Raw genomic sequence first — 12,862 nt, forward strand, 5'->3', positions numbered from 1 at the left:
GATTTTGAAGGTCCGTTTTAATAGTGTACATTGAACACTTATATGGGATTTGAGGAAGTAGAGCCAATTCACTATATGGAGAAGCTTGCTTTAGGTGATGCAGCTCGCCCTTGGGTAGTTGAGTTTCTAGCAGCTCCAGGACCACCACCACCGTGGATCACAGCGGGAATTCCCATTGAATGGAACACCCTCAACTTTGAAGCAAAAGGGTGGAAAACCTATGTGTGCAACCGGATAGACCCGAGCAGAAATGAGAACAACCTACCACTTCCCCGAGTAGTTTTGGTGGCATCTATCATGGCCGGGTACCCAATCAATGTGGGTGTCATCATGTCGGCAAACATATTAGTGGTAGTCCGAAAGGGTGAAAGCTCCTATTTTTATCCAAACACCCTCACTGAATACTTTAAGGATGCCAAGGTGGAGCCGAGGAGATTTGATACACAGGTGCGGGCCAAAAAGCCCTTCTCATGGTACTCTTTGCAAGGATCCGGGAACCCAAAGTTCAAGGGTAAAGCAACTACCACCGGTGGCCAGTCTGATGAGCCAATGGTGGTGGTTACAGATTTTGCTGCTGAGCCTTCTACAGCTGTCATGCCTTCCACAGCTGCCAGTCCTTCCACCGAGACAGCTGACATGCCACCACCCCCACCTTCTAGAACATCTACATCAGTACCAGTGCCTGTCTCATCCACATATCCACTCACTGCGCTGTGAGTCTCCCAGACATTGGCGAGTCTCAACAACTGGATACAGACAGCTACTTCAAAGTTGTCTGACATATTCAGTGTTGTTGCAGCACAGTCTTCTGCCCCAGCAGCATCAAAGGTACCTCTGTCAGTGGAGGAAACATTCTCAAAGATCCTAGAAAATCAGAAGACCATTATGGATACATTGGTAGCTCATGGACAATCATTGAGGAGTTGGGCAAACAAGTAAGAAAATGCGAAAATCTCAGGCTTCGAAGAAATCGGTGGATAGGTTGAGAAAAGAAGTGGCCAAGATAGCATCTGCAGGAGATATACCGCTTGATTTGCTGATGGAGTCAGCACCAGCAGCACCATCAGTGCCGAAGCCATCAGAGGCAGCAGCTGGCCAGTCTGAGGAGCCAGACCTTGTTGCGCACACTGCTGAGGAGATGATACAGATGTTCTCAAACCCTGTAGATGCTTATTCAGGGGGGTGGTCTATTTTGGATGATTTATTATGACATTGACATTTGACCTGTAATAACTCTAATACTCTTTTTCTTTTAACTTTATTTTCTCCGTGGTTATGTATATATTCCTCCCTTTCACTTGATGTATATATTCATTTCCTCTCGGTTTGTATATTCATTTGTCTTACTTTCAGTAGTTTATTTTATAGCTTCTTTAGTTTGCTTTTCTTAAGTAGTATAACTTCTTATTTACTTTGATAGCTTCTTTTTGATTTGGTAGCTTTGTTATGTTTAAGTGAGCAATAAGCCTTTGGTTTTTTTAACGCCACGGTTCTTTCCAAAGGTGGGTTTTGTGTGAACCGGGTGGCTCTTCCCAACAATGGATGGCGTGACAACCTTCTTAAGGGATTGAGTCCCTTTTTTTATGTATAGGCAAAAACAGTAGTAATGAATAAAAGGGTCTCAAGCATGCTTCACTTGGTACCAACACATTTACCTACGGCCTTATGGTTTAAAACAAGTTGTTGGCAGAAAATAGCTCTAGTTGTGACCTTTTGACTCCTCTGTTGACTTAAGCATTCATCGACTGGTTCAGTCAAGCCATTTGTGATTTTCAATCTTAACTAGGGTTGTTGTGGGCCCTCGACTCCGTTCTCTTTAGCAATCCAGCAGCGTGAGAGGTGAGATATTTAGTTTCAAGTCCAAGTATTCGTGCTAATAGTCTAGAACTTGCCCAGAACATTTTTCTAGGCGAAATTCTAAGNATTGTCGCCAGCTTACAATAAAGGCCGCATTGGCTAGAAGCGTAAGAGCCATTGTCGCCAGCTTACATAAAAGGTCGTATCGGCCCGAAGCGTAAGAGCCATTGTCGCCAGCTTACATAAAAGGCCGCACCGGCCCAAAGCGTAAGAGCTATCGTCGCCAGCTCATCTGAAAACTTGAGGGTCAAATGAGCTCGAGTCGTAACCCGATTCGGAGACAGGACCCAAAAAAGTTAACTACACAAGCCTCGGGGCCATTCACATAAAAGATCGCTTCGATCAAAGGCGTAAGAGCCATTGTCACCAACCCATGCAAACATAAAAAGCTTAAGGGCCACATGAGCTCGAGACGAAACCCGACTCGGAGACTTTACCCGAAACAGTTGAGCAAAACCATAAGTGCTCAGACGCCTGCTTGAACTAGAGGTCACATGGACCAAGCGCGTAAGAGCCCCCGGGCCAGCCTAATGAGTCCCAGGGCCATATGACGAATTCAAGGATTCTCACCGACTCTGAGACCAGTTCACCTGGCCAAATGAGGGACAAAAATGGGTACAGAAGAACTAAAGCCGCAAAGGTTTTTCTTTTATATACAAACGCGAAAAAATACATTCTCCGTCTACAAACATACTCTAAAGATACTACGTACGGAATGGTGAGGTCTACGCCCCACCCCTGAGAGCTACGGCCTACCGCCCTCATCTTCACTCCCCTTGGCGTCGGACAGGAGTAACCGAGCATCAAGCTCGTCCGCCCTCGCTCGCGCCAACTCTTCCGAGAGAACAAAACCCCTGGCACTGATCTCCTCGAGAACCTTTCTTCGAGATTTGCAACGAGCATATTCTTCGATCCTCTCTCCACGATCATGGACCCTCTTCAACTCGGTTTGGGCATCGGTGGCGTCCTTCAGATAAATCACCATCTCCTTATCGGCCTTAGTACGATTCAGTGCCGCTTCGGTTCGAGCATCAACGATCTCAACCCTAACCTTCGAAAGTTCGGATTCAAGCTTCGTGATCGTATCCGCTTGAACTGAGGCGTTATCACGAGCTAAGCGGAGTTGGACCTCGAAGGCAGGAACTTTAGCCAAGGCGTTTTTCTCCTCTGAAGCCAGAACCTCCGCCCGAGCTCTTAGCTTGTCGCAGTCACTCTTGACACGGTCAGCTTCATCCCGAAGACGTTCCAGGGCCTCCATCTTTTTCTGTAGTTGGGGTAAACAAGTGTTAGCCTCAGAAGCTAAAAGGCAGAACGCATACTCACCCGGGACAGAAAGTTACCTGCTCCATCAAATAGCTCTCATAATTCGAGCTCCGGTATGCCTCATATCGCCAGTATGCCAGCTCGACTTCCTTTTCCCCACAAAGGAGCCTAAAGGATCTATCCTCATCCAGAGATTTCCGTACCCTGGCTCCGCGACAGAGCAGCTCAAACCTAAGCCTGTCAAAGGCCTGCAAACGAAAAACTCGGTAAGGAAGGGAAGACGCGGAGTTTGGAAGGCCTATGTCGAAACTCACCACAAAATGCAGTCGGCGGACTTCCTCGAAGGCTGAGCACACATCTGTTGATCCAGTCTCCTCAACCCTGAAAGAATCGACCCCGGTCGAAGCACGATCGCTCGGAGAGGCCATCTTTCTAGAACCAGAAACCTCGGGTGCAGCAGGCTCGAACGATGTTTCCGTCTCAGAGGCCCGGCCCCGTTTCGCCTTGCCAAGAGCGTCATCGCCCTGCAAGTACATCTCCGGCTTATTATGGTCGCCCTCTAGCTCGGTAACTGGCAATACCTCCCCTTCTCCGGAGGAGCACGGCCTCACCTCTGGAGGCTCTCCGACACCTACGGCAGCAGGATCAATACGTAAAAGGGAAAAATGTCTCTCCTAATGAACAAAGGATAAGGAAAAAGTAGTACACGCACATACCATGATGTTTTGCTTCCCATCTGCCCCGAGACTCAGCTCGCCACCTACGCTCGTCACAAATCGAGTGGACCGCCAGCTCCCAGACCCAACTAGGCAGATCAGGAACATCGCCCGGAGCCCATGAAGTTACTGCAGAAAAGGAGGAAACACGGTTACGAAACTAGCTTTCACCATGAGCAAATTTGAGAAAGCACGGGGCACTCCACTCACGCATATAGTTCCATTCTTCGGGGAATGGCATAAGTTCCACGGGGATAACATCAGTCGTCCGGATCCGGACGAACCGACTAATCCACTCCCGATCGCCATCTTCCTCATCATCAACAACAAAGGGCGTGGACGAACGGCACCGCAAGGTTAGCAGACCTCGGTGTGAAAGGGCCGGTACAGCCTGACGAGATGGCTGAGCGTGAATTCAAGCCCCGCCTTCTCCGTAAAAAAACTTATCATCAACACTATTCGCCAAAACGACGGGTGTATCTGCGCCAAGGTAACCCGATACTTCACACAGAAGTCAAGCACAACCCTGTCGAGAGGTCCCAGTGTGAAAGGATACGTATACACATTCAGGAATCCATCTGCAGGGTCCGTGATACCCTCGCCCGGGGGAAGCACCTGTAACGCTGCCTCCTCCCCCCATCCGCGGTCTCTCCTCACCAACTCAACGTGCTTCTCTCTTATCAAAGACATAGTCTTCAAGGTAAACTCCTATGGGTCCTGAACACTAGGAGCGGAACTCTCCCCTCTCTACCAGGCAAACCCCGAAGTAGCAGTCATGGCTATGACAAGACTAGAAGAGCTAAAGCGGGAACCTACACAGACACTCTGGTTCTAAGGTAACGAAGGACTCGATGCCGAAATGGAAGGATAGCTATCTAAAATAGTGGGGTCTCCCAAGAAGCGAAAGCAACCCCATATATATATGGGGAAATAGCAGCGGTCCGCCTGATCAAGATAGGCCCCGGGAGGCCAATGGCATCATCTCCATTCCCGAGGTGGTACCCAACCTCGAGGACCTCCATCAACAAGAAGTTAGGCTTAAAGAAGCCAATGGCATCATCTCCAGTCCCGAGGTGGTACCCGACCTCGAGGACCTCCATCAGCGGGAAGTTAGGCTCCAGGAAGCCTTTAGCACCATTGCAGAGTTCAAGATGGTATCTGATATCAAAGGTTCCCCTCAAGAAGAAGAACGAGCACTTCGAGCTCCGCCCACAAAGGCTCGACCTCGGGACACCGCCTAAATCTGGGTAACCCCTCATCTGGGACCCGTCTACAACGCCTTAAAAGGTTATCTACGCCAAGCTCAAAACAAGTTTTTAGATGCATAAAGATAACCCTCACTCAGAGACCGCTCTCCAAGAATTCCAAGGGTCGAGGCACTATTTTTATGTGACTCGATAGTCCCGATGGCCCGAGTCAATCGGACCAGTTCGGGCTTGTTCAGAGGAGCAACGGTAGGCTCAAAGAGGAACCGTTTCTATCGACCAAAGACCGAGAAAAATACTCGCACCCGAGTTAGATATTGACAATCATCAGCAGAGGCATACATGCAGAGTCCCCACAAATATAAAAGAATATGGCAAGCATCAAAGGCGGAAGTCAAGGAAATATCTTTGTATTTATAAACATTTGCTTACAACGGCCCTCGAGGGGTCCTTACATATGATTACAAAAGCCTACAAAGGGCCCCTACACAGAAACAAAGAGGCAAAAGGGAATACATGAAGTAAAATCCTAAAACCTAGTCTACCCTCGAGGGTCCATCTCCGGTAGCAGCATCCCCGAAGAGCCACCTCCTCGAACTTGCATCCTAGAAGGTGATACCTTCGACCGCCACCTCCTCTAGGTTCACAGCTCAATCCCTCGGAACAATATCTCCGAGGGAGAAGATGAAGAAGAGGAAAGAGGGAGGACGCAGAAGAGGCAGAAAAAAGAGACATAGCCCGCCGAAGCCAAAGGTTGAAGATTCTGCGGGCCCCAGTCTCGACGGCCAATTGTGCCATTTTATCCCTTGGGAAAAAAACCCAAGGAATGAAGTGCCACACCAGGCCAGGGTAGGAGAGTGAGCAGCGGTGTATAGTCTGAACACTCTCTTGAGCAGCGGTATAGAGTCCGAACGCCTTTCCAGATTGGAAGAAGCCGGCCACCACTGTTCCATCGCCTCGAGCCAACAACAACAGTAGTAGCAGTCGTAACAACAACAACAACGACGACAAAAAGGCGTGATCCCTCTCGACAAAGGGAAGCTCAAGCGGGAGGCCCCCACACAGCTGATAAGAATACTGCCATACAACCTTAAGGCCGTGAACCCCAAACATGGTGGTTAACAATAAAGGAAGATGGTGAGAAAAAAGTGATGAACGAACGGAGAAGGGCACTTAGATGAAGAGATAGTGCCAGAATGCCCCCATTTATAGGGGGAGATCACACGGCCATCAATGCCTTTGAAAGACGGATCGGCAGGCGCAATCAATGCGTTCTTGAAAACTGAATCGGCGGCGGTACTGTCACTTTGAAGAACGGGAATCAACAGTGCATTGAATGGCACCGAAAAGACAAGTCCATGGGATGTCCCGGTTATCGTGAAGGCTCACGTCATAGGTTGCTTCACCAGTATGACATCGTCACGGGGAACCCGAAGAGTTGGGCATCAAAATTGTTTCTTATCGCTTCGTTCTAGGAAACGCGGAGACTATCTGTATACGGCAAAATCGGAGGGTCCGATTCCCATCATTAAGGCGTTTCGGAAGATTACCTCGAAGCCTCGAGGCTGCAAAAATGTGCTCGAGTCTCCTTCCTCGAAGCTCATTGACACCCGGCCTGAAGAGAATATTGGCCGAGGCTAGAGTAAAGATGGGGAGTTCCCAAGACACACGGCCAAGTCTGACAAAGTATAGCCGGCCTATTCTGAACCCAGATCAGGGTGTCACATCTAGTTGTCCCATCTCCATATCTTTACAATTAATGTATGTCGTACCGTATAAGATTTCCCCCTCTATATAAAGGGGAACTTTACTATTTTGTAGGAGGACTGATGTTGCTCCAACTATTCTAAACGAAATATATGATAACTCCCTCTCTCTTTTCTCTCTAACACACTCTCTCGATATTGTTGCTCTTATTTACTATCTTCATATTTGTTCTTCATTTATTGCTTATCATTGGCCATAAAGAGCCTCTTTTTATTATTTCACGACTGTTAACCCTTCCCCGACTGCCCCTAATAGCTCGAGCCCGAGCTCGGGAATCAACCTTGAGGCCCCAAATCGACTAGCTCGAGGCCCTGAACGGCTGACTTATCGGTTCGATTATTACTCTGTTTTAGCTCGCGTTTCGTCCTTATACTTCACACACCTAGCATCAACTGCTTCACAACTAGCATAAAAATAGATCACGTATTATTAGAGTCCCATCAACAAATTTAATTGTTATTACCATTTTCACGGTAAACATTGTCATTTTTAGGTTAAGTTTTGGTGCACCTGAGAATAGATAGCCATTTTTCTTTATTTATTGGGTAACTTTGTAATAGTTTAACATTTTAACATTAGATTTTCTTTCCTTAACCATCTATTATGAATTTTATCTAAGTTTCTTCTTTAATTTCTTCGTTTTTCATGAGTAGCTAAACCTTTAGATAGGGTTGTGACCCAACCCTAGTATGGTACTTGATGAGTGAATGATTTAGGGCTAATTTATGATTGGGTTTATGATATTTAGCCTAGTTCTTGCTTGAATTTGAGAGTTGATGGTTGAAAACATTGATTCATGCCTTATTGACTTAGTCTCTACTTGAGAAAGAAAGACTAAGTCTGGGAAAACTTAGGCTAACAAGAAATTGGGGTGAACTCAAGAAATTGATAACCCCGATTAAAGGTTTGAATCTAGAGATAGTAAGACCCGACTTGAGCATCTATCACTTGTTTCATGAAATACCCATTTGGACTTAAGAAAGCCAAATTGGGCAAAATCACTCAAACTACCAAGAGGTATGGAGTGAGTAATCGCGTGTGATTGCTATATTGTATCCCAATCAACCAAACATGCCCTAAAGTTCTCAATCCGTTAGGTAACCATCTAGGCGGAAGTTACAACCCTAGATCTTTTTTAACCTGGAAAAAAAAACAATACCAAAAACATTGTCTCTTAGCTTTTAAATTACAAGCATTAGCATACAAACTAGGAGTGGAAAAGAAACAACTGAATATGTGGAAGTGCAATCTTGGGCACGTCATACACTAGACTAGGCATATACCTAATCCCACATAAAGCTCTCTGTGGAATCGACCCCGACTCGCGATGGGTATTTATAATTGTATCGACCGCCTCACAATCTCAATTAGTGGTGTGAGTTTGGGCGACATCAGCAACTACCTTGGAATCTCCAAACGATCAACTGTGCAAAGGAAATCAACACCCACTGTGTCCGAAAATACCTGGATTGTACACTAAGTGCAGGGTGTAACGTGAGTACAACCAACTCAGTAAGTAATAAGACTAAATAAAGAACTGAAAGTATTGACGAGCTTCACAGTTATAGTTCAATTACAGTAATGTCAACATGGAAGGTAGGCATGCTTTCAAGTTCGGTAATTTAAGTCAAATCAGTTAATTCATGTCAAGTTCAAGTGAAAAAGAATGTAATACCTCTCAGAAATTTCATGACAGTGATATATGACAGTTAAGTGAAACAATAATGAAAGCAAATGCATCCTTTTAGAGCAACAATCACTCAGTCCCCCCTTTCACTCAAACCTCACAATCACATCAGTACTCGGCACTTGCACTCAGTAGGTACTTGCGCTCACTGGGGGTATGTAAAGACTCCTGAGGGGCTACTTCAGCCCAAGCGCTATAACAAGCCAATCATTGCATAAAATAATGAAACATGTTGCAGCGTGCAGCCCGATCCCATAAATATCCTCACAATCAGGCCATCGGCCTCACTCAGTCATCAACCTCTCCAGTCTCTCCGGCTCTCAGTAATCATGAAATCAGCAAATCTGAACTATTACTTACCTCAATCCGAGCAAATCTCTACTCCAACACACCTTTGACTCGCAAAACGGACTCTGAATGCCTCGAATCTAGCCACAAACAATTCGATACAATCAACACGAGCTAAAGGAATCAATTCCATAAGAAAATACTAAGCTTTAAATCAAAAGTTAAAAAGTCAACTCAAAAGTTGACCCCTCTGGCCCACGTCTCGGAATCGGGTAAAAGTCACAAGATGCTCATTCAACCACGAGTCCACCTATAACAAAATTACTCAAATCTGATACCAAAATCTCGATCAAAACCTCAAAATATAGCCTAAGAACTTTTCTCCATTTTACCAAATTTTTCACCCCAAACCACTAATTTAATGATGAAATCAAAGGCATAATCATGGAAATTAACCAAAACTAGGTATGAATCACTTACCCCAAACACCCACGTGAAAATCTCTCCAAAAATTGCCTCCTACCGAGCTCCCAAATCAATTTATGTTATAAACTCAAACCCTCATTTTGAACATTTAAATCTGCTGCCCAGTTATGCTTCATCGCGAACGCGGCCATCCTCCCGCGTTCGCGTAGGACAAACCAATCTGCCCCTCAAACTTGCCTTACGCGAACGGAGAGACCTCCACGCGAACGCGTACCTCTTCTTCCTCCAACCTACGCGATCGCATTCTTCCTTATGCGACCGCAAAGAACAAAGCGTGCACCCCACTGTTTCTTCACTTCCCATATGCGAACGCGAACCTTACCACGCGTCCGTGATGCCCAGACTCGCCAGCTTGCGCAATCGCGTGCCTCAACTGGCGATCGCATAGAACAAATTTCCCAGCTGCCCCCAATTGACCTACATGATTGCGAACCCTCTCATGCGATCGCGTACAAGGAAACCAGTAACAGAAAACCAGCAGTCTTCAACTGTAATACCAAGTCCAAAATTGATCCGTTAACCATTCGAAACTCACCCGAGGCCCCCAGGACCTCAAGACATACCATCAAGTCCCAAAACATCATACAAACTTAGTCGAGCCTTTAAATCACCTCAAACAACTTCAAAAACATGAATTGCCCCAATTCAAGCCTATTGAAACTAAGGAATTTCAACCTTTACAAACGACATTGAAACCTATCAAATCACGTCCGATTGATCTCTTGCACACAAGTCACAAATGATCTACGGACCTACTCCAACTTCCGGAACTCCAATATAACCCCGATATCAAAAAATCCACTCTGGGTCAAACTTTCCAAAAATCTAACTTTCGCCATTTCAAGCCTAATTCAACTACGAACCTCCAAATCACAATCCGGACACGCTCTAAGTCCAAAATCACCCAACGGAATTAACGGAACCATCGAAACTCCATTCTAGAGTCATTCACACATAAGTCAACATCCGGTCAACCATTTCAACTTAAGCTTCCAACTTTGAGACTAAGTGTCTCAATTCATTTTGAAATCCTTCCGGACCCGAACCGACTAACCTTGGTAAGTCACATAACAGCTATAAAGTACAAATTGAGCAGTAAATGGAGAGAACAGGGCTACAACTCTCGAAACGAATGGTCGGGTCGTTACAATGCATTAAACCTGTTTAGGCATGTTGATATGAAAGAAGAAAAGTTGACGACTATGAAAAGCCACGATTGTCATATTTTCATGAAATCTTTGATGCATATTGCATTTAATGCATTGCCTGATAGAATATGGAAGCCTATCACAGAGGTACGCTTATTTTTCAAGGAGTTGCGTTCTAGCACCTTGAGCATGGAGAACCTAACTTGCATGGAGAGTAACATTCGCGTAACTTTAAACAAGTTGGTGAAAATTTTCCCTCTTGATTTTTTTGACGTGATGGAACATTTTAACTAATGATATTTTTTATTTTGTCGGACAGTTGGTTTGTGGGTGTACATATGGGCAAGAACTTATTTATCCTAAGTTTTCAAGTATTACTTAATATTTAACATGGTCTTATTAACGGTAAATTATAGTAAGTTATATGTATTTAAATAATTCTAAATTGGCGTAAATGACCAATTTTTGCAAGATATAGCTTGGGGACCTAATCCTAGAGTCAGAAAGATGTCTAGTATTGTATAAATGGGTACAAGTTTCATACAAAAGAATGGTCTAAGGGTAAGAAAATAAATAATAGTGGTGTGTGTGTGAAAGCCGCTGGGGATATTGATTTTTATGGTGTGCTTCAAGAGATCATAGAACTTGAGTATAAAGTTGGTTGACTGAAGAAAAAATTAGTACTCTTTCGGTGTAAGTGGCATGATCCAACACCAAATAGAGGTACGAAGGTGCATCCTTGGTACAAAATTATTGAAATAAAGCACAAGGGGAGGTATAGACTCTATGACCCATTTATTATTGCACAAAATGTGAAATAAGTGTATTATGCACCTTATCCTTTGTGCAAGAATAAGTCTGCATTGTGTGTGATAAAAACTAAGCTAGTGGGTAGAGTTGAAGTCGAAGATTCATTGGATATAGCGTACCAAAATAACATTTCAAGTATTGAAGTGGTGGATGATGAATTAGCAGATGAATTGCAAGATAGCAACGGCCTATACGAAGAATTCGATCCTTCTGTCCTAAGATCAATTTTAACTGAGCATGCTGAGGCAACATCAATGGAAAATAAGGACGAAGATTCAATTGATGAACATGAGACAAGCGAGGATGAAGAATTATATGATGAAAATGAAACAAGTGATGAAGAATTTTATAATGAAGAAAATGAAAATGAAACAAGCGATGAGGATTAAGCTATTTGTGTGTTTTATGATTTGTTCAATATTTATATGTTATTCCTTAAATTATTGTAATATGCAATAATATTACTTTATATTATTAATGACATTTTGATTTTTTTTATGATTATATTGTTATATTTATTATGTATACTTTATGTTTATATTTGTTATATTAAATTATTTTATATGTAAATATTTCATATTCATTACACATATGGCTTCTCGCGTTAAAGAAATAAAACAATCTAAGAAGAAAAAATACATTTTGCCGACTACAAGTCAACTTCCTCCACCTATACCAAATATGAGCCCTCCTCCTATGCCTCTTCGTCCTTCCATGCCAACTTCACAGCCATCTGACTTTTTCAAAGTGCCTCCCCCGTCTAGCTCGCTTCAGTATTACTCCATGCCTTCTCATAGTGGCTCAGCTTCGACCACCATTAATTTTATGCATATGCCTCATTTGCCAGCTTCTTCCTTGCGCGATCCTGCTAGTCAGTTTGGTGGCTCACCACCGATTGCATCCCCGAGCTATAGTAGCCAGCATGATGGTTCATCTTTTGTGCCCCGTACATCTCCCACTCAATTATCATCTCCATCATCATCCACTCCAAGTATATATAACTTGGATATTGGAGGCGCCAACGCAGCTGCATCCCCATCTAGCAGTACTTCCACAGTTGCCGGTACCGTGAGACAGTGTACTGGAGGGACTGTAGAGTATGATTCTCTTCATCGGCTGATTATCGTTGCCCGTGGCGACGAGTGAGTTTTCCTTCAATTTTCTTTTAAAATATTTCAATTAAATTTTGCATGTAATTAATTTAATGAATATTTATTTTATATGTTAAGTTTAATGCAGGTTTTGGCCATCTTATCAGGCCACACATATGGTGATGGAAGCTATGAAGCCATATTTTCATGAGCCGTAGAATTTCTGAAATCAGATACAGTACCAGATCAAAATGAATATGTGGAAATAATTTAAGGTAAAAATAAATTAAATTTTATTAATACTTATCCTCATTCGTCTAATATTATTTATTCCTTTTTGTAGGTTAGGTGCATATGGTAGCCTACATTTGAAAATCATATGAATGTTAACTTCGAGAAGAGAGCACAAAAGCGGATAACATATTCACATCATGTTGCTAGGAGATGTGGTACCAAGCCTGAGTGGATACTTGTAGATGTCTGGAATCAGCTATTGAAGAAGTGGAACAATGTTGAGTGGAAGAAGAAGAGTGAATAAGCAAAG

The 12,862-nt window shown here is 43.9% G+C and overlaps 1 protein-coding gene across 1 annotated transcript; it reads left to right on the top strand.

Moving 5' to 3' along the window:
* The first annotated feature begins 11,818 nt into the window (after positions 1 to 11,818).
* On the top strand, positions 11,819 to 12,536 carry LOC109212341 (putative protein TPRXL). Its single transcript, XM_019375974.1, has 2 exons — positions 11,819 to 12,369; positions 12,467 to 12,536. The coding sequence occupies exons 1-2, from the start codon at positions 11,819 to 11,821 to the stop codon at positions 12,534 to 12,536; spliced, it is 621 nt and encodes a 206-aa protein (XP_019231519.1).
* The last annotated feature ends 326 nt before the right edge of the window (positions 12,537 to 12,862 follow it).

This window comes from Nicotiana attenuata, unplaced genomic scaffold (assembly GCF_001879085.1).
Source record: "Nicotiana attenuata strain UT unplaced genomic scaffold, NIATTr2, whole genome shotgun sequence".
Classification (NCBI taxonomy): domain Eukaryota; kingdom Viridiplantae; phylum Streptophyta; class Magnoliopsida; order Solanales; family Solanaceae; genus Nicotiana; species Nicotiana attenuata.

Excerpts from the sequence above, each read along its gene's own strand:
- LOC109212341 (XM_019375974.1), top strand. The coding sequence starts at position 11,819 with ATGGCTTCTCGCGTTAAAGAAATAAAACAATCTAAGAAGAAAAAATAC. Across the intron at positions 12,370-12,466 it reads ATCGTTGCCCGTGGCGACGA|GTTTTGGCCATCTTATCAGG; the intron begins GTGAGTTTTCCT and ends AGTTTAATGCAG.